General features: G+C 44.6%; 1 protein-coding gene across 1 annotated transcript in view; it reads left to right on the top strand.

Moving 5' to 3' along the window:
• LOC137325594 (atrial natriuretic peptide receptor 2-like) overlaps window positions 1-19,117 on the top strand; it is an 81,231-nt gene that overhangs the window by 51,876 nt on the left and 10,238 nt on the right. The window contains exons 21-22 of the mRNA XM_067990860.1: window positions 17,003-17,155; window positions 18,016-18,114. Of these exons, the coding sequence (XP_067846961.1) occupies window positions 17,003-17,155; window positions 18,016-18,114 (252 nt within the window). The remainder of the gene's footprint in view (window positions 1-17,002; window positions 17,156-18,015; window positions 18,115-19,117) is intronic.

The following is a 19,117-nucleotide window of genomic DNA, read 5'->3' as shown; positions in this document are numbered from 1 at the left end:
TGTATCACCAGAAACTTATCCCAGTTTAATGTTGTATCACCAGAAACTTATCCCAGTTTAATGTTGTATCACCAGAAAATTATCCCAGTTTAATGTTGTATCACCAGAAACTTATCCCAGTTTAATGTTGTATCACCGGGAACTTATCCCAGTTTAATGTTGTATCACCAGAAACTTATTCCAGTTTAATGTTGTATCACCAGAAACTTATCCCAGTTTAATGTTGTATCACCAGAAACGTATCCCAGTTTAATGTTGCATCACCAGAAACTTATCCCAGTTTAATGTTGCATCACCAGAAACTTATCCCAGTTTAATGTTGCATCACCAGAAACTTATCCCAGTTTAATGTTGCATCACCAGAAACTTATCCCAGTTTAATGTTGTATCACCCGAAACTTATCCCAGTTTAATGTTGTATCACCAGAAACTTATCCCAGTTTAATGTTGCATCACCAGAAACTTATCCCAGTTTAATGTTGCATCACCAGAAACTTATCCCAGTTTAATGTTGCATCACCAGAAACTTATCCCAGTTTAATGTTGCATCACCAGAAACTTATCCCAGTTTAATGTTGATTCACCAGGAACTTATCCCAGTTTAATGTTGTATCACCCGAAACTTATCCCAGTTTAATGTTGTATCACCAGAAACTTATCCCAGTTTAATGTTGCATCACCAGAAACTTATCCCAGTTTAATGTTGCATCACCAGAAACTTATCCCAGTTTAATGTTGCATCACCAGAAACTTATCCCAGTTTAATGTTGCATCACCAGAAACTTATTCCAGTTTAATGTTGTATCACCAGAAACTTATCCCAGTTTAATGTTGCATCACCAGAAACTTATCCCAGTTTAATGTTGCATCACCAGAAACTTATCCCAGTTTAATGTTGCATCACCAGAAACTTATCCCAGTTTAATGTTGTATCACCCGAAACTTATCCCAGTTTAATGTTGTATCACCAGAAACTTATCCCAGTTTAATGTTGCATCACCAGAAACTTATCCCAGTTTAATGTTGCATCACCAGAAACTTATCCCAGTTTAATGTTGCATCACCAGAAACTTATCCCAGTTTAATGTTGATTCACCAGGAACTTATCCCAGTTTAATGTTGTATCACCAGAAACGTATCCCAGTTTAATGTTGTATCACCAGAAACTTATCCCAGTTTAATGTTGCATCACCAGAAACTTATCCCAGTTTAATGTTGCATCACCAGAAACTTATTCCAGTTTAATGTTGTATCACCAGAAACTTATCCCAGTTTAATGTTGTATCACCAGAAACTTATCCCAGTTTAATGTTGATTCACCAGAAACTTATCCCAGTTTAATGTTGATTCACCAGAAACTTATCCCAGTTTAATGTTGTATCACCAGAAACTTATCCCAGTTTAATGTTGATTCACCAGAAACTTATCCCAGTTTAATGTTGCATCACCAGAAACTTATCCCAGTTTAATGTTGCATCACCAGAAACTTATTCCAGTTTAATGTTGTATCACCAGAAACTTATCCCAGTTTAATGTTGTATCACCAGAAACTTATCCCAGTTTAATGTTGATTGACCAGAAACTTATTCCAGTTTAATGTTGTATCACCAGAAACTTATCCCAGTTTAATGTTGTATCACCAGAAACTTATCCCAGTTTAATGTTGCATCACCAGAAACTTATCCCAGTTTAATGTTGTATCACCAGAAACTTATTCCAGTTTAATGTTGTATCACCAGAAACTTATCCCAGTTTAATGTTGTATCACCAGAAACTTATCCCAGTTTAATGTTGATTCACCGGGAACTTATCCCAGTTTAATGTTGTATCACCAGAAACTTATTCCAGTTTAATGTTGTATCACCAGAAACTTATCCCAGTTTAATGTTGTATCACCAGAAACGTATCCCAGTTTAATGTTGCATCACCAGAAACTTATCCCAGTTTAATGTTGCATCACCAGAAACATATCCCAGTTTAATGTTGCATCACCAGAAACTTATCCCAGTTTAATGTTGCATCACCAGAAACTTATCCTAGTTTAATGTTGTATCACCCGAAACTTATCCCAGTTTAATGTTGTATCACCAGAAACTTATCCCAGTTTAATGTTGCATCACCAGAAACTTATCCCAGTTTAATGTTGCATCACCAGAAACTTATCCCAGTTTAATGTTGCATCACCAGAAACTTATCCCAGTTTAATGTTGCATCACCAGAAACTTATCCCAGTTTAATGTTGATTCACCAGGAACTTATCCCAGTTTAATGTTGTATCACCAGAAACTTATCCCAGTTTAATGTTGCATCACCAGAAACTTATTCCAGTTTAATGTTGTATCACCAGAAACTTATCCCAGTTTAATGTTGCATCACCAGAAACTTATTCCAGTTTAATGTTGTATCACCAGAAACTTATCCCAGTTTAATGTTGCATCACCAGAAACTTATCCCAGTTTAATGTTGCATCACCAGAAACTTATCCCAGTTTAATGTTGCATCACCAGAAACTTATCCCAGTTTAATGTTGTATCACCCGAAACTTATCCCAGTTTAATGTTGTATCACCAGAAACTTATCCCAGTTTAATGTTGCATCACCAGAAACTTATCCCAGTTTAATGTTGCATCACCAGAAACTTATCCCAGTTTAATGTTGCATCACCAGAAACTTATCCCAGTTTAATGTTGATTCACCAGGAACTTATCCCAGTTTCATGTTGTATCACCAGAAACGTATCCCAGTTTAATGTTGTATCACCAGAAACCTATCCCAGTTTAATGTTGCATCACCAGAAACTTATCCCAGTTTAATGTTGCATCACCAGAAACTTATTCCAGTTTAATGTTGTATCACCAGAAACTTATCCCAGTTTAATGTTGTATCACCAGAAACTTATCCCAGTTTAATGTTGATTCACCAGAAACTTATCCCAGTTTAATGTTGATTCACCAGAAACTTATCCCAGTTTAATGTTGTATCACCAGAAACTTATCCCAGTTTAATGTTGATTCACCAGAAACTTATCCCAGTTTAATGTTGCATCACCAGAAACTTATCCCAGTTTAATGTTGCATCACCAGAAACTTATTCCAGTTTAATGTTGTATCACCAGAAACTTATCCCAGTTTAATGTTGTATCACCAGAAACTTATCCCAGTTTAATGTTGTATCACCAGAAACTTATTCCAGTTTAATGTTGTATCACCAGAAACTTATCCCAGTTTAATGTTGTATCACCAGAAACTTATCCCAGTTTAATGTTGCATCACCAGAAACTTATCCCAGTTTAATGTTGTATCACCAGAAACTTATTCCAGTTTAATGTTGTATCACCAGAAACTTATCCCAGTTTAATGTTGTGTCACCAGAAACTTATCCCAGTTTAATGTTGATTCACCAGAAACTTATCCCAGTTTAATGTTGATTCACCAGAAACGTATCCCAGTTTAATGTTGTATCACCAGAAACTTATCCCAGTTTAATGTTGCATCACCAGAAACTTATTCCAGTTTAATGTTGTATCACCAGAAACTTATCCCAGTTTAATGTTGATTCACCAGAAACTTATCCCAGTTTAATGTTGATTCACCAGAAACTTATCCCAGTTTAATGTTGATTCACCAGAAACGTATCCCAGTTTAATGTTGTATCACCAGAAACTTATCCCAGTTTAATGTTGCATCACCAGAAACTTATTCCAGTTTAATGTTGTATCACCAGAAACTTATCCCAGTTTAATGTTGATTCACCAGAAACTTATCCCAGTTTAATGTTGTATCACCGGGAACTTATCCCAGTTTAATGTTGTATCACCAGAAACTTATCCCAGTTTAATGTTGCATCACCAGAAACTTATCCCAGTTTAATGTTGTATCACCCGAAACTTATCCCAGTTTAATGTTGTATCACCAGAAACTTATCCCAGTTTGATGTTGTATCACCGGGAACTTATCCCAGTTTAATGTTGTATCACCAGAAACTTATCCCAGTTTAATGTTGTATCACCAAATACTTACCCCAGTTTAATGTTGTATCACCGGGAACTTATCCCAGTTTAATGTTGTATCACCAAAAACTTATCCCAGTTTAAAGTTGTATCACCCGAAACTTATCCCAGTTTAATGTTGTATCACCGGGAACTTATCCCAGTTTAATGTTGTATCACCAGAAACTTCTCCCAGTTTAATGTTGTTTCACCAGAAACTTATTAACCCCATGTTTGCTCCGAGCTGCTTTCCAAAATGTAGCTGTACCGTCTGCCCTGCTTTCTTACACAACCTTCTAACTCAGAGGCGAGAGTGCTCCTGACTGAGTCACAGCTCACACCTAATGAAGCTGAACAATAGCTTTCGCTATTACCGGATTTTAATTAGTTTTAATAACACTAAATTGACTAGAAAAATAATTGTGCTGATTTTAATTTTATGGATTAGCCACTTATCTAACTTACAACTCCTGTGTGGTTTACCGTAAAGCACGGGACATACATATTTTATGTCTGATCTTGAGTCAGTGTAATGAAATATTCACACTTGTGCCTCCCAAAAGATTTGCAGATGGCTTCATACTTGGGTTGATGAAATGACCTTTGTGTGGGTCGTAAAATCAAGAGCGTAAAGGAGCATCGAATATAAATCAGACAGAGGCAGGAGGCTGCAGTAAAATGATCTTATAACGTGGGCCATACTAGACGTCGTTCCAAAATGAAGCAAGGCCATCCACAGAAAGTCTGAAGTTGATCACAGATAGTCAAATCTTTTGAACATTTATTGCTGCAAAAGTCAGTATGGTATTATTGTGGTCAAAAGTACTTCTTATTGAGTGGCAATTATTGCGAAACACTTAAATGGGTCAACAAAGCACTTACTAGGTAGTGCACTGCAACGTCCATTAGCTGACATGATGGAGGGGACTCTCTCACCTCCCCCTCCCCACTCTCCCTCCCCCCAACCCCTCCCCCGCACCCCCCGCCCCCGCCTCGGTAGATATTAAAAATTGGTCGATGATCGAGTGTCCCCAAATATCCCATTACCCCATACATGGCAATGGAAAAAAATTCAATGCTAATAACAAAAGAACAGGGATCATACAGCAGGTCCCAGTACATCACAGACTGATCATCAGAACAGGGATCATACAGCAGGTCCCAGTACATCACAGACTGATCATCAGAACAGGGATCATACAGAAGGTCCCAGTACATCACAGACTGATCATCAGAACAGGGATCATACAGAAGGTCCCAGTACATCACACACTGATCATCAGAACAGGGATCATACAGAAGGTCCCAGTACATCACACACTGATCATCAGAACAGGGATCATACAGCAGGTCCCAGTAGATCACAGACTGATCATCAGAACAGGGATCATACAGCAGGTCCCAGTAGATCACACACTGATCATCAGAACAGGGATCATACAGCAGGTCCCAGTACATCACAGACTGAACATCAGAACAGGGATCATACAGCAGGTCCCAGTACATCACAGACTGATCATCAGAACAGGGATCATACAGAAGGTCCCAGTACATCACACACTGATCATCAGAACAGGGATCATACAGCAGGTCCCAGTACATCACAGACTGAACATCAGAACAGGGATCATACAGAAGGTCCCAGTACATCACAGACTGATCATCAGAACAGGGATCATACAGCAGGTCCCAGTAGATCACAGACTGATCATCAGAACAGGGATCATACAGAAGGTCCCAGTACATCACACACTGAACATCACAACAGGGATCATACAGAAGGTCCCAGTACATCACAGACTGATCATCAGAACAGGGATCATACAGCAGGTCCCAGTACATCACAGACTGATCATCAGAACAGGGATCATACAGCAGGTCCCAGTAGATCACAGACTGAACATCACAACAGGGATCATACAGAAGGTCCCAGTACATCACAGACTGATCATCAGAACAGGGATCATACAGAAGGTCCCAGTACATCACACACTGATCATCAGAACAGGGATCATACAGCAGGTCCCAGTACATCACAGACTGATCATCAGAACAGGGATCATACAGAAGGTCCCAGTACATCACAGACTGATCATCAGAACAGGGATCATACAGAAGGTCCCAGTACATCACAGACTGATCATCAGAACAGGGATCATACAGCAGGTCCCAGTACATCACAGACTGATCATCAGAACAGGGATCATACAGAAGGTCCCAGTACATCACAGACTGATCATCAGAACAGGGATCATACAGAAGGTCCCAGTACATCACACACTGATCATCAGAACAGGGATCATACAGAAGGTCCCAGTACATCACACACTGATCATCAGAACAGGGATCATACAGCAGGTCCCAGTACATCACAGACTGATCATCAGAACAGGGATCATACAGCAGGTCCCAGTAGATCACAGACTGATCATCAGAACAGGGATCATACAGCAGGTCCCAGTACAGCACAGAGTGAACATCACAACAGGGATCATACAGAAGGTCCCAGTACATCACAGACTGATCATCAGAACAGGGATCATACAGAAGGTCCCAGTACATCACACACTGATCATCAGAACAGGGATCATACAGCAGGTCCCAGTACATCACAGACTGATCATCAGAACAGGGATCATACAGCAGGTCCCAGTACATCACAGACTGATCATCAGAACAGGGATCATACAGAAGGTCCCAGTACATCACACACTGATCATCAGAACAGGGATCATACAGCAGGTCCCAGTACATCACAGACTGATCATCAGAACAGGGATCATACAGAAGGTCCCAGTACAGCACAGACTGATCATCAGAACAGGGATCATACAGCAGGTCCCAGAACATCATTCCTGGCGGGGGGGCTACGAAATTCGGGGATTCCCGGGGCAGGTCCGGAGCCCGGCTCCAACCCGCCCCATTTCCAGGTTCCCCACTGACGCGCTGACATGCGCACGCAGCCCCCGCATGTGGGACTCCCGCCGGCAATTAAAGCCGGTGGGGTGCCACTTAGGGTATTTATTTAGGTATTTCAGGTCGTTTAGAGACCTGATTAACGTGATATTTTAGGAGGGGTGGGATTTTACAAACAACTGGGACTGTTTCCCGTACTGGGGGAAACACTCCCAGTTCAAATGGATGTGTTACAGCCATCAGCCTGTGGCAGCTGCAAAGGTCCATTTGACAGGTGGGGGTGGAGACCCTCACTCATTGCAGGAGGCCACTCTGTCACTTTGGACAAAGTTTGGCCTCCACCACCCTCCTCCTAACAATCAAATTCACAAACTTGCACACTTACCCCAGTGTCCAGACACATGTACCTACCTTGCGGACCCCCTCAGATGTACATCTTCCAGATGGGGGCCGCCGTAGCTGCAGTCATGACCTCCTCGGAGGGCGAACAGCATCACCAGCCTCGCCGGCCACGCCGTCCACCTCTGACACGTGGAGCTCCACAACACAATGCTGTGACACATCCACCTGCACAGCAGGAGGGAGGGCAACCGCAGAGAGAGATGCATCGCAGAGGGCACTACCCTCGCCACAGGGTCCACAGACCGAGGCTCAGCTTCCTGGACCTCTCTGAGCAGCAGTGCACACGGAGGCTCAGAGTCACTCGACATGTAGTCATGGACATCTGCAGCCTCCTTCATGCCGAGCTGCTCCCGGCTGGCCCGAGCACCATCTTCTTACCTGTCACTGTCAAAGTCACCACTGCCCTCAACAACTTCTCCTCCGCATCCTTCCAGGGTGCCACCAGGGACATCGCCGACGTCTCTCAGTCGTCTGCACAAAAAAGCCCTGCAAATACACCTACACCCACTCTGCAGTGACACAATGGGTGGCATCAGTTGTGGGTCTTCTTAGTGATCATCAGGAAAGGACATTATTGCACAAACCAGACAAGATTCGCAAAGACGTGGCAGTAGTGGTGCCAATATAATATGTGATGTGAGTTGGTCAGAAATTAAATATAAGTAAAAACCATGACAAACCCTCAAACGCCCTTGTGCATCCCCTTCATGCTCACGACACGTTTGCCTTACGCTTCCTACTGCACATATGTGATGCATGCCCTGTGGCTGCAGCACAGGTAGTGGCAGGTTGAGTGAGGCTGACTGTGAAAGAGATGCATGAGAGGGTGAGTATGAGATAGAGCCATGAGATTGTATGAGGATTGGGTTGAGTGGTAGTGGCGGGATGAGTACTGGCGAGGTGAGTAAGTGCAGGTAAGATGAGGATGAGGTTTGAGTGGATGTGAGGGGTGATGTGACAGAGTAGTGTTGGCAGTGCAGAAGGAGATGTGGGGTGGGGGCGGTGATGTGGCAGACGGAGTGTAGGGGAATGAGTAAGTGTACTCACTTTGGCTGACCTACTTAGGTCATTGCAGCGCCTCCTGCACTGTATGCAGGTGGGCGATATGTTGGTGGTGCAGGTGACCTCCTCTGCCACCTCGAGCCAGGCCTTCTTGGTGGCAGAGGCAGGCCACTTCCTCCTGCCCGCCGGGGGGATGATCTCTGTCCTCCCCCTCCTCCTCACCCCATCCAATGATACCTGGAGTGAGGCATCATTAATCCTGGGAGCAGCCTTCCCCCTGGGCTGCTCCATGCTGTAATTTTTCCTATTTCTTGCAGCATCTGTCAGTGGAGGACTGCCCCTTTAAATAGAGCTCCTCCAGCTGACAGACCTTACTGCGCATGCGCAGCCTGCCCGACGCACAGATCAGCAGCGGGGAACCCGGAACAAGAGGTAAGTGGATCCAATCAGCCTGCGATTGCGTTCGGGGCAGACTGATTTCACCAGACGCGTTACCCACGCGCCCAATCGACCCCCCGCCGCCATGGTAATATCGGGCCCAATGTCATGCTTTGCCCTGTGAGAAATCTGGCAGATAATTGGGATTGTGGATAATAGACATGTGCTTAATGGAGCTTTCACCGTCCCTTCATTTTGTTAACCTGAGTTCAATGGAACACCAGTCCGCTTGTGAGGCAATCTGCACTCCAACCATTTCCACATGTATGTGACTTACCTGCAAGACTAAATATTATTATTATTTATGCTGCTTAGCAGGGGGAAAACTCTCCAGTGGCTGGAGTCATACCCAGCACAAAGGAAGATGGTAGTGGTTGTTGGAGGCCAATCATCTCAGCCCCAGGATATTGCTGCAGCAGTTCCTCAGGGCAGTGTCCTAGGCCCAACCATCTTCAGCTGCTTCATCAATGACCTTCCCTCCATCATAAGGACAGAAATGGGGATGTTCGCTGATGATTGCACAGCGTTCAGTCCCATTCACAACCCCTCAGATAATGAAGCAGTCCAAGCCCGCATGCAGGAAGACCCGGACAACATCCAGGCTTGGGCTCATAAGTGGCAAGTAACATTCGCGCCAGACAAGTGCCAGGCAATGACCATCTCCAACAAGAGAGAGTCTAACCACCTCCCCATGACATTCAATGGCATTACCATCGCTGAATCCACCACCATCAACATCCTGGGGGTCACCATTGACCAGAAACTTAACTGGACCAGCCACATAAATACTGTGGCTACAAGAGCAGGTCAGAGGCTGGGTATTCTGCAGTGAGTGACTCACCTCCTGACTCCCCAAAGCCTTTCCACCATCTACAAGGCACAAGTCAGGAGTGTGATGGAATACTCTCCACTTGCCTGGATGAGTGCAGCTCCAACAACACTCAAGAAGCTCGACACCATCCAGGACAAAGCAGCCTGCTTGATTGGCACCCCATCCACCACCCTAAACATTCACTCCCTTCACCACCGGCGCACAGTGGCTGCAGTGTGTACCATCCACAGGATGCACTGCAGCAACTCACCAAGGCTTCTTCAACAGCACCTCCCAAACCCGTGACCTCTATCACCTAGAAGGACAAGGGCAAGAGGTACATGGGATCAACACCACCTGTATGTTCCCCTCCAAGTCACACCCCATCCCGACTTGGAAATATATCGCCGTTTCTTCATCGTCGCTGGGTCAAAATCCTGGAACTCCCCACCTAACAGCACTGTGGGAGAACCTTCACCACACGGACTGCGGCGGTTCAAGAAGGAGGCTCACCACCACCTTCTCAAGGGCAATTAGGGATGGGCAATAAATGCTGGCCTCGCCAGCGACGCCCACATCCCATGAATGAATAAAATAAATGTGTGGAGCAGCCTCCCAGGAAAAGCACTTAATGTTGAGTCAATGAACTTCTCTTTAAAAGAGCTAAAAGCATATTTCAGAATGTGATTGAAGGCTTTAGGGTTAATTCCTGAGGCAAGTATCTTACGACAGGGCGATGCCCTCCAATTCTTCTATCTTTGTGCTCTGTTTAGGTGCATGCCATTGAGTATCCTGAGCTACATATAGCCGGTGGGCCTCTGTAGGCAGAAATGTGGGCAAATCCCATAGCATCTGAAGGGGAATTGCATACCTGAGGCGCAGATGCATCTTAAGCCCACTTGCTGTACGTCCTGCGTAGAATGACATAGACTATACAGCACGGAAACAGGCCATTCAGCCCAACAGGTCCATGCCAGTGTTTATGCTCCACACGAGCCTCCTCCCACCCCACACTGAAGATGGGGGCACATCCGAGTTGTTTCCCGGGCTACGCTATGAATTCCATTGCCCTGTATTAGACCCAGCAGAACTCAGACCGGCTGAGAGCAGGCATGGATTCCTTCTGGGTCTCCTGAAGACCGCCACATTGAAGAAATCAACGGTAATCGATCCCGGAACGATCAAATGCCTTAAGCTTGCTGCCCAGATCTTCCCTGAGGGAGATAAAGTTATTTTTTTTTTGCTCATAAGGGCCTCGGATTCCCCTTTCAGAGCGTCAGTGTGCGACTCTGAGTTGCTCCCCTTCACCAGGGTGCGTGCCTCTGTTGCATTTCTGGTGCGGGCTGCCTGCCCTCAGTATGTCAATGTTCCCTTTCCTCCTCTACTTGAGACAGAGACAACAGCAGGGCAAAGCAGTGGGTTGAAGTCACACTTCCGTCCCCTTAAAAGGGTCCGTTAAATTTTGGTGGGGAGGGTCACCAAGTTCGAATCCATGTTCCTGTTCAGCTTGCAAATATTCCGTGTTGCTCCAGATTTTTGGTGTTTTTGGTCTAGGATCTATCCACCAACAAGGCAAGCAGTGCTAAGAAGCTCCAAATCACCAATTCCGCACTCCCAGAGGAGAGCTGTGCTCAAAGTGAGAGCGGGGTCTGGGAGCACTACAGTGTCTCTCAGAATGAATTTACCTCCCCCAATCTGTTTTTTCAAACTTCTTCCATGTAGCAGGATTCTGGGAACACTGTGTGTGTTATATGGCTGGTAAGGACAATGGACAGAGCACAGATTCCTGCGACAGGGACTAGATTCTTCTCTTATGCTGGTCTAAGACTCAACTGACTGTTGTTTTTGGCCTATAGCCTGGTGGCTTTGAGCCAGGAGAGATGTTTTTAAATAAGTCTTCATTCTTTGAGTGACAGATTTGCATTATAAACCCCCGCTGAAAAGCATAAAGACAGCTCTCAAATGGAATGGTTAACCTATGTGACACCACTTGTCGTTATTAGAGTGACTGTATAATATGAAACCAATTTCATGCATATTACATTTTGGTTCACAAAGAACACAGTGACAAGATGTAAGAATTCTAGCTATTTCAGGCTAACAATGTTACAAGTGTTTATTACAGTGTTATTACGGCCACAACAAAAAATGATTTCTGTCGACCAGTTATGGCTGTTCGCGCTGCTACATGTTAATGTGGACATTTTCTGGGCCTTTGTGGGGCTCTGTGTTGCCTGTCAGATGTGAAGGGAACAATCAAAGTGTCAGGGCAACATTAAAAGTTCTATGTCAGTAATCGACAAACGTCCTTACTGTATCCAAACCAAAAAAACATTTGGTCACCATCAATACACAAAGGAAAATTAAAGCTGCAGCTATTTTTTAATGGAAATGCGGGTTGACCTTTAGTTCTTTTAATATGGATAAAATTTGAGGGTTTCTTTGCGAAAAGATAAATATGCTAAAGGGCTTTTTTTTTCAATCGTTTTGAAGATATGTTGAATGTTTTAAATATATTGAGTGATTTCCCAGCTGTATATCTATGGTTTAGCTTTAAGTCCACCGAAGTGAGTAAAACAAATGTAAAACACATTAAAGTGTCGTTCTTGCTGCTGCATTGTTTTGTCGGGCTGCTGAAATCACATGAACCTATCACTTATGGGGGGTAATTTTAACTTTGGGTGTTGGTGTAAAATGGGCGATATATCGAATTGGCCACCCATTATACATCACACCGGATTTTCCTTTCCATCAAAAGAAAGAACTTGCATTTACATAGCACCTTTCACAACCTCAGAACATCCCAAAGCGCTTTATAGCCAATGAAGTACTTTTAGAGTGTAGTCACTGTTGTAATGGAGGAAAGGCGGCAGTCAATTTGAGCACAGCAAGATCCCACAAACAGTAACGTGATATTGACCAGGTAATCTGTTTTAGTGATGTTGGTTGAGGGATAACGGGGAGAACTCCCCTGCTCTTCTTCAAAATAGTGCCGTGGGATCTTTTACGTCCACCTGAGAGGGCAGATGGTTTAGCATCTCGTCCGAAAGACGGCATCTCTGACAGTGCAGCACTCCCTCGGTACTGCACTGGACTGTCAGCCTAGATTTTGTGCTCAGGTCTCTGGGAGTTAACAAAAGGGAAAATCAAGTGTGGTGTATAACAGGTGGCCAATTCGATATATCACCCATTTTACACCAACACCCAAAGTTAAAATTACCCCCCATAGAGTTCACATTCGGACAGCATCAACTTGTCTTTTCCTCATTTAATGCAGTGAAAGCACCGCATACTGACTTTTCCTAGATTGATTCCTGGGATGATAGGGTTGGCCTACGAGGAGAGATTAAGTAGAATGGGCCTATACTGTCTGGAGTTTAGCAGAATGAGAGGTGATCTCATTGAAATATACAAGATTCTGAGAGGACTTGACAGGGTAGATGCTGAGAGGTTGTTTCCCTCGGCTGGAGAGTCTACAACTAGGGAGCATAGTCACAGGATAAGGGGTCGGACATTTAGGACTGAGATGAGGAAAAATTTCTTCACTTAGAGGGTTGTGAATCTTTGGAATTCTGTACCCCAGAGGGCTGTGGATGCTCAGTCGTTGAGTATATTCAAAACTGAGATCGATAGATTTTTGGACACTAAGGGAGTTAAGGGAAATGGGGATCGGGCGGAAAAGTAGAGTTGAGGTCGAAGATTAGCCATGATCTGATTGAATGGCAGAGCAGGCTCGAGGGGCCGTATGGCCTACTCCTGCTCCTATTTCTTATGTGCTTATGTTCCTACGGGGAGGGGTAGTTTGTGTTAATTCTCAAAGAACGGCCCCAGACTGATATTTGCCCAAATTCAGGTGGAGGTTGAATCTCAAATGTTTTTTAAAAATTCGTTAATGGGATGTGAGTGTCACTGGCAAGACCAGCATTTATTGCCCATCCTAATTGCCCCTTGAGAAGGTGGTGGTGAGCCGCCTTCTTGAACCACTGCAGTCCATGTGGTGAAGGTTCTCCCACAGTGCTGTTAGGTAGGAGTTCCAGGATTTTAACCCAGCGACGATGAAGGAATGGCGATATATTTCCAAGTCAGGATGGGGTGTAACTTGGAGGGGAATGTGCAGGTGGTGGTTTTCCCATGTGCCTGCTGCCTTTGTCCTTCTAGGTGGTAGAGGTCGCAGATTTGGGAGGTGCTGTCGAAGAAGCTTTGGCGAGTTGCTGCAGTGCATCCTGTGGATGGTACACACTGCAGCCATGGTGCACCGGTGGTGAAGAGAGTGAATGTTTAGGGTAGTGGATGGGGTGCCAATCAAGCGGGCTGCTTTGTCCTGGATGGTGTCGAGCTTCTTGAGTGTTGTTGGAGCTGCACTCATCCAGGCAAGTGGAGAGTATTCCATCACACTCCTGACTTGTGCCTTGTAGATGGTGGACAGGCATTGGGGAGTCAGGAGGCGAGTCACTCGTCGCAGAATACCCAGCCTCTGACCTGCTCTTGTAGCCACAGTATTAAGTGGCTGGTCACATTTGATTGGGGTGCATATTCACAAGGTGGCAGGGCAAGTTGATAAGGTGGTTAAGAAAGCGGATGGGATACTTGGTTTTGTAAATAAGGGCATTGAATACAAAAACAAGGAAACCATGCTAAACCGTTGCAACTCATTGGTTAGGCTTTAGCTGAAGTAGTGAGTACAATTCTGGGCACACTTTAGAGTCACAAATTGGATAGCAAGATGGTGAAGGATAGAATACTAGAGCCTAGAGCTTAGTCTTCAGTTGCTTCCAAGCCTTTATTCACAGAGCTCCACATTACACCCACACCACACCCCAGATCAGCTCTTATAAATGGATACAAGAGAGTTCCCAATTGATACCCACCACCTGAATACAATTAACACTAATTGATATCAATCACATGGATAGAATTAACATTTAAGAAGGATGTCAAGGCCTTTGGAGAGGTTTACCAGGATGATACCAGGGTTGAGGGACTTCAGTTATGTGGAGAGACTGGAGAAGCTGGGATTGTTCTCCTTAGAGCAGAGAAGGTTAAGGGGAGATTCAAAAGAGTTATTCAAAATAATGAGGAGTTTTGATAGAGCAAGTAGGGAGAAACTATTTCCTCTGGCAAATGGGTCAGTAACCAGATGTCATGGATGTAAAATAATTGGCAAAAGAACTAGAGGGGAAATGAGGAGAAATTTTTTCACACAGAGGGTTGTTAAGATCTGGAACGCGCTACCTGAAACGGTGGGGGAAGCAGATTCCATAGGAACTTTCAAAAGGCAATTGGACATGTTCTCGAAGGGGACTAATTTGCAGGGTTAAGGGGGAAAAAGCTGGGGTGTGGAACTAAATTGGACAGCTCTTTCAAAGAGCCAGCACAGGCATTTCGGGCTGAACAGCCTCCTTCTGAGCTGTAAGATTCTACGATTCTGTGATGTGTTTCGGTCACATGTGTGTTGCGGGAAGGGCTGCGGAGCCTATCGATTTAACGCACTGGTCCCAAAATCCTGCGAGCCGTACGGTAGATTCTCAACTGCACTGGGTCGGGACACAGCATTCAGGCATGAGTTTCTGGGATGGCCTTGTGGGTGGGTTGCGGGGGGTAGAGGCGGAGCCTCTGTCTGCCCCTTCAAGGCCGTCTATGTGAGGCGTTGCAGGGTGTTTGGAGCTTGGGCAGGGAGATCCCATCCTAAGCCCTCAGTCGGTACCCAGCATCGCGTCGGTGCAAGTACACCTGGTCTCACCAGGCACAGGTGTCCAAAACCAGTGGAATCTGGGGAGGGGGGCCAGATCTAGGGCAGGGGGAAGTTTGAAATGACCTCCTATGTAAGGGGGCTATGGAGGTAGGTAGATTGCTCTAATGGTATGGGGATGACACTGAACATTCCCCACTCCCCATGGCTAACCAGCAACACCAACATTTCCAGGGTCTCTGATGGGGATGCACCTACGCATCAACAAAGGCCTGCTCCAGAAAGACCCCCCCTGACCCCACGAACTTTGGCTGGGCAAACAGTGGGGCTTGACCCCAGCGGATTTTCAAGGCTACTACTACTGACAATCAATCCTACCTCCATTTCTGTCTCTTTCTTTCTTTTGGTCTCCATCATAGAATCATATAATGAGACAGCACAGAAGGCCCATCGTGCCTGTGCTGGCTCTTTGAAAGAGCTATCCAATTAATCCCATTCCCCTGCTCTTTCCCCATAGCCCTGTAAATTTTTACCCTTCAAGTATTTATCCAATTCCCTTTTGAGAGTTACCAATGAATCTGCTTCCACCACCCTTTCAGGCAGTGTATTCCTGATCATTACAACTCGCTGTGTAAAAAAAATGTTTCTTCATGTCGCCTCTGGTTCTTTTGCCGATCACCTTAAATCTGTGTCCTCTGGTTACCGACCCTTCTGCCACTGGAAACAGTTTCTCCTTATTTACTCTATCAAAACCCTTCATGATTTTGAATACCTCTATCAAATCTCCCCTCTAAAGGAGAACAATGAGGACTCCATTACGCGATGGAGGTATGAAAAACACTTGTGGCGTTGAGAACTACACCTTCACCTCAAGCCGACAGAAAACAAACCTGAAATCACACAGCCGGATAGAAAAAGTACAGATTAATTGAGAAGGGGAAAGCAGAGAAATGTGACTGGAGAATCGATTAATACCTTGCAGCCTATGCAACAGACAAGAGTTTTCCACTTTTAATTATTTTTATTTTTTGTACCACAAGTGGGCGCTTCAGGTCCAAAGGTCACAATTGAAAGCAAAAGAACGTGCATTTACTTGGCACCTTGTTAATCCGCAGGACATCTCAAAGTGCTTTAAATCCAATTTGCTTTTGAAGTGCAATGCCTGTTGTAACGTAGGCAAACGCAGCAGCTAATTTGCGCACAGCAAGATCCTGCAAACAGCAGACGAGATAAATAACCATCTCTTTATGGTGAGGTCGGTTGAGTGATGAATCTCAACCCTCTGTGAACTCTGTGCTCCTCCAATTCTGGACTCCAGTGGATACCGCTATTTCTTCTGCTCCACCACTGGCGGCCGTGCCTTCAGCTGCCTAGGCCCTAAGCTCTGGAATTCACTCCCTAAACCTCTCCTCTCCACCTCTCTCTCCTCCTTTAAGTGACTCCTTATAAACCTACCTCTTTGACCAAGCTTTTGGTCACCTGTCCTAATATCCCCTTATGTGGCTCGGTGCCAAATTTTGTTTGATAATCGCTCCTGTGAAGCGCCTTGGGATGTTTTACTACGATAAAGGCGATATATAAATGCAAGTTGTTGTTGTCCACGTGTTATAAGATCTGCTCCCGTCTTCTCAGCTGCAGGTATTCCAGGTGAGATTAAACAAAAAAAAACCCGGAAAAAGGTAGAAGAAAGGAAATCAATCAAAATCGGAGAGTGCCGTCCATTCTGTTAATACTTGTCTCCTTCTTCTCCCCACAGATATGGTTGTTTCCGGGATACCCAAAGAAAATGGCATAAAGCATGCCGGTGAGATTGCAAGCATGGCATTGGATTTAGTTGCTGTCTGCTGTTCATTCATAATCCCACACAAGCCAGACACCAAGTTGAAAATCAGAGCAGGCATTCACTCGGGTAAATCATTTTAGTTTTTCAGATACTCAATAATTAATGGCTGAATTAAAAGTTGCCCAACTGCTAGTAGTCCAATGGCACTATCAACTGTTATTTAGTTTCCCGTGTTCTCCCCTCTCCCTCTGCCTTCCTGAAGATGTTACCTCCAGCTGGGGTACAGTCTCTCAGGTTGTCCTGTGGCTGCTCACCCCAAGTGAGCATTCTTCACGTGCGAGCCCAGATCGTAAGTGTTGGCAGGCTACTCAACTGTCAGGGGCCACTGCAGTCAATCCTGATCCCCGACTCTGCGTTCCTCCAACTCTGGCCTCTTGTCCATCCCCCAATTCCTTTACTCCACCATTGGCGGCCATGCCTTCAGCTGCCTAGGCCCTAAGTTCTGGAATTCCCTCCCCTGAACCTCCCCGCCTCTCTACCTCTCTCTCCTCCTTTAAGACGCTCCTTAAAATCTACCTCTTTGACCAAGCTGTTAGTCACCCCTTCTAATATCGATGGCTCGGTGTCAAATTTTGCCTGATTACGCTCCTGTGAAGCGCTTTGGGACATTTCACGATGTTAAAGGCGCTATATGAATGCAAGTTCTTGTAGTTCTCACCCAATATCCACACGCAATTTCCAGCAGTGTACCCCGGTGAGTGGTCAGAAGTAGGAACTTTTGCTGATTGTGTTCCTCTTCTTACCCCAGTTGGTTAAAGGCAGTTGTGGCGCTCCCTGGCTGAGATCAGCCAACTCCGCACAGACCAAACGTCCAAGCTGATACCCTCTGATCCGCACGGGTCATTGCTTTGACCAAATGAGCCTTTGTGAGCCGGCTGTGTGAAGGTATAAATGTACTTTATTTTCCCTTATCTTAACGTTGACAGGTCCCGTTGTGGCTGGTGTGGTTGGAACCAAAATGCCTCGATACTGCTTATTTGGGGATACTGTGAACACTGCGTCAAGGATGGAGTCAACAAGTGAAGGTAGATAAACTAGTGAATCATTTATATATATTTACATACTAAGTAGGGATAGTCACCGATGTTGTAATATTTGTTTTTCTTCCATAAGGAATTGGCAGTACAGCCAACAGCAGAATATTTAGCCAATCAATGAGAAAGTGTGCTTTTATTTTTGTGGGCCAGCTGACATACAGCAAATTGCCATTGAATCGTGATTTTTTTTCTTATTTTAATAGCATCCTATAGTTATGAAAAGATCGAAGACTTAGAAGAGAAGGGAATTCTCCCCGTCCGTTGGCCAAATATTCATCCCTTACCCAATACCACCAAATCAAATGAACTGCTAATTTATCTTATTTGCATTTTGTGGGATCTTGCTGTGTGTAATTTAGCTGTGTGTTTGGGTACAAAACAACAGTAAATTCAAAATAAATTAGTTGACTGTGAGTGAAAGAAAGAATTTGCATTTATATAGCATGTTTCGCATCCCAAAGTGCTTCCTAGGCGATGAATTACTTTTGAAGTGCAGTCACTGTTGTTATGTAAGCAAATGCGACAGTCAATTAAGGACTTGAAAGACGTTCTATGAATACAACTTCTTTCTTTCTTATCTCCATATTCATTCCAGGAACCTTTAATGCTGTTTTTTATTCATTCTCAGGATATGGGTGTCACTGGCAAAATTTGAAGATGTTCATATATTTGCGTCTTACCGTTCTAGTGGCTATTTCATCCAGAGGTGTAATTGGAATTGTAACCATTCACTGAGGTAGTAAACCCTGAAATTCACATATACGACCCTTAGATTCCGATTGGATACAAAAACACAAAAAGACACCATTCCATTTATTTGGAGCTGACCTGTCAGATATTGTACGTCATTAGCCTGGGCTTTGAATTAATTCTTGCTCTTAGCCTGTGGAAAGCCAAAAGTCCCTCAGTAGGAATCTGCAATAGGCAGAGTAAGGGCTTGGTGAGGTTAGCTTTTAATTGCTGTCAGATTAGCGCTGTGGTACCCTCAGTG

This window comes from Heptranchias perlo, chromosome 9 (assembly GCF_035084215.1).
Source record: "Heptranchias perlo isolate sHepPer1 chromosome 9, sHepPer1.hap1, whole genome shotgun sequence".
Taxonomy (NCBI): domain Eukaryota; kingdom Metazoa; phylum Chordata; class Chondrichthyes; order Hexanchiformes; family Hexanchidae; genus Heptranchias; species Heptranchias perlo.
This window is presented reverse-complemented; position numbering and strand designations above follow the sequence as displayed.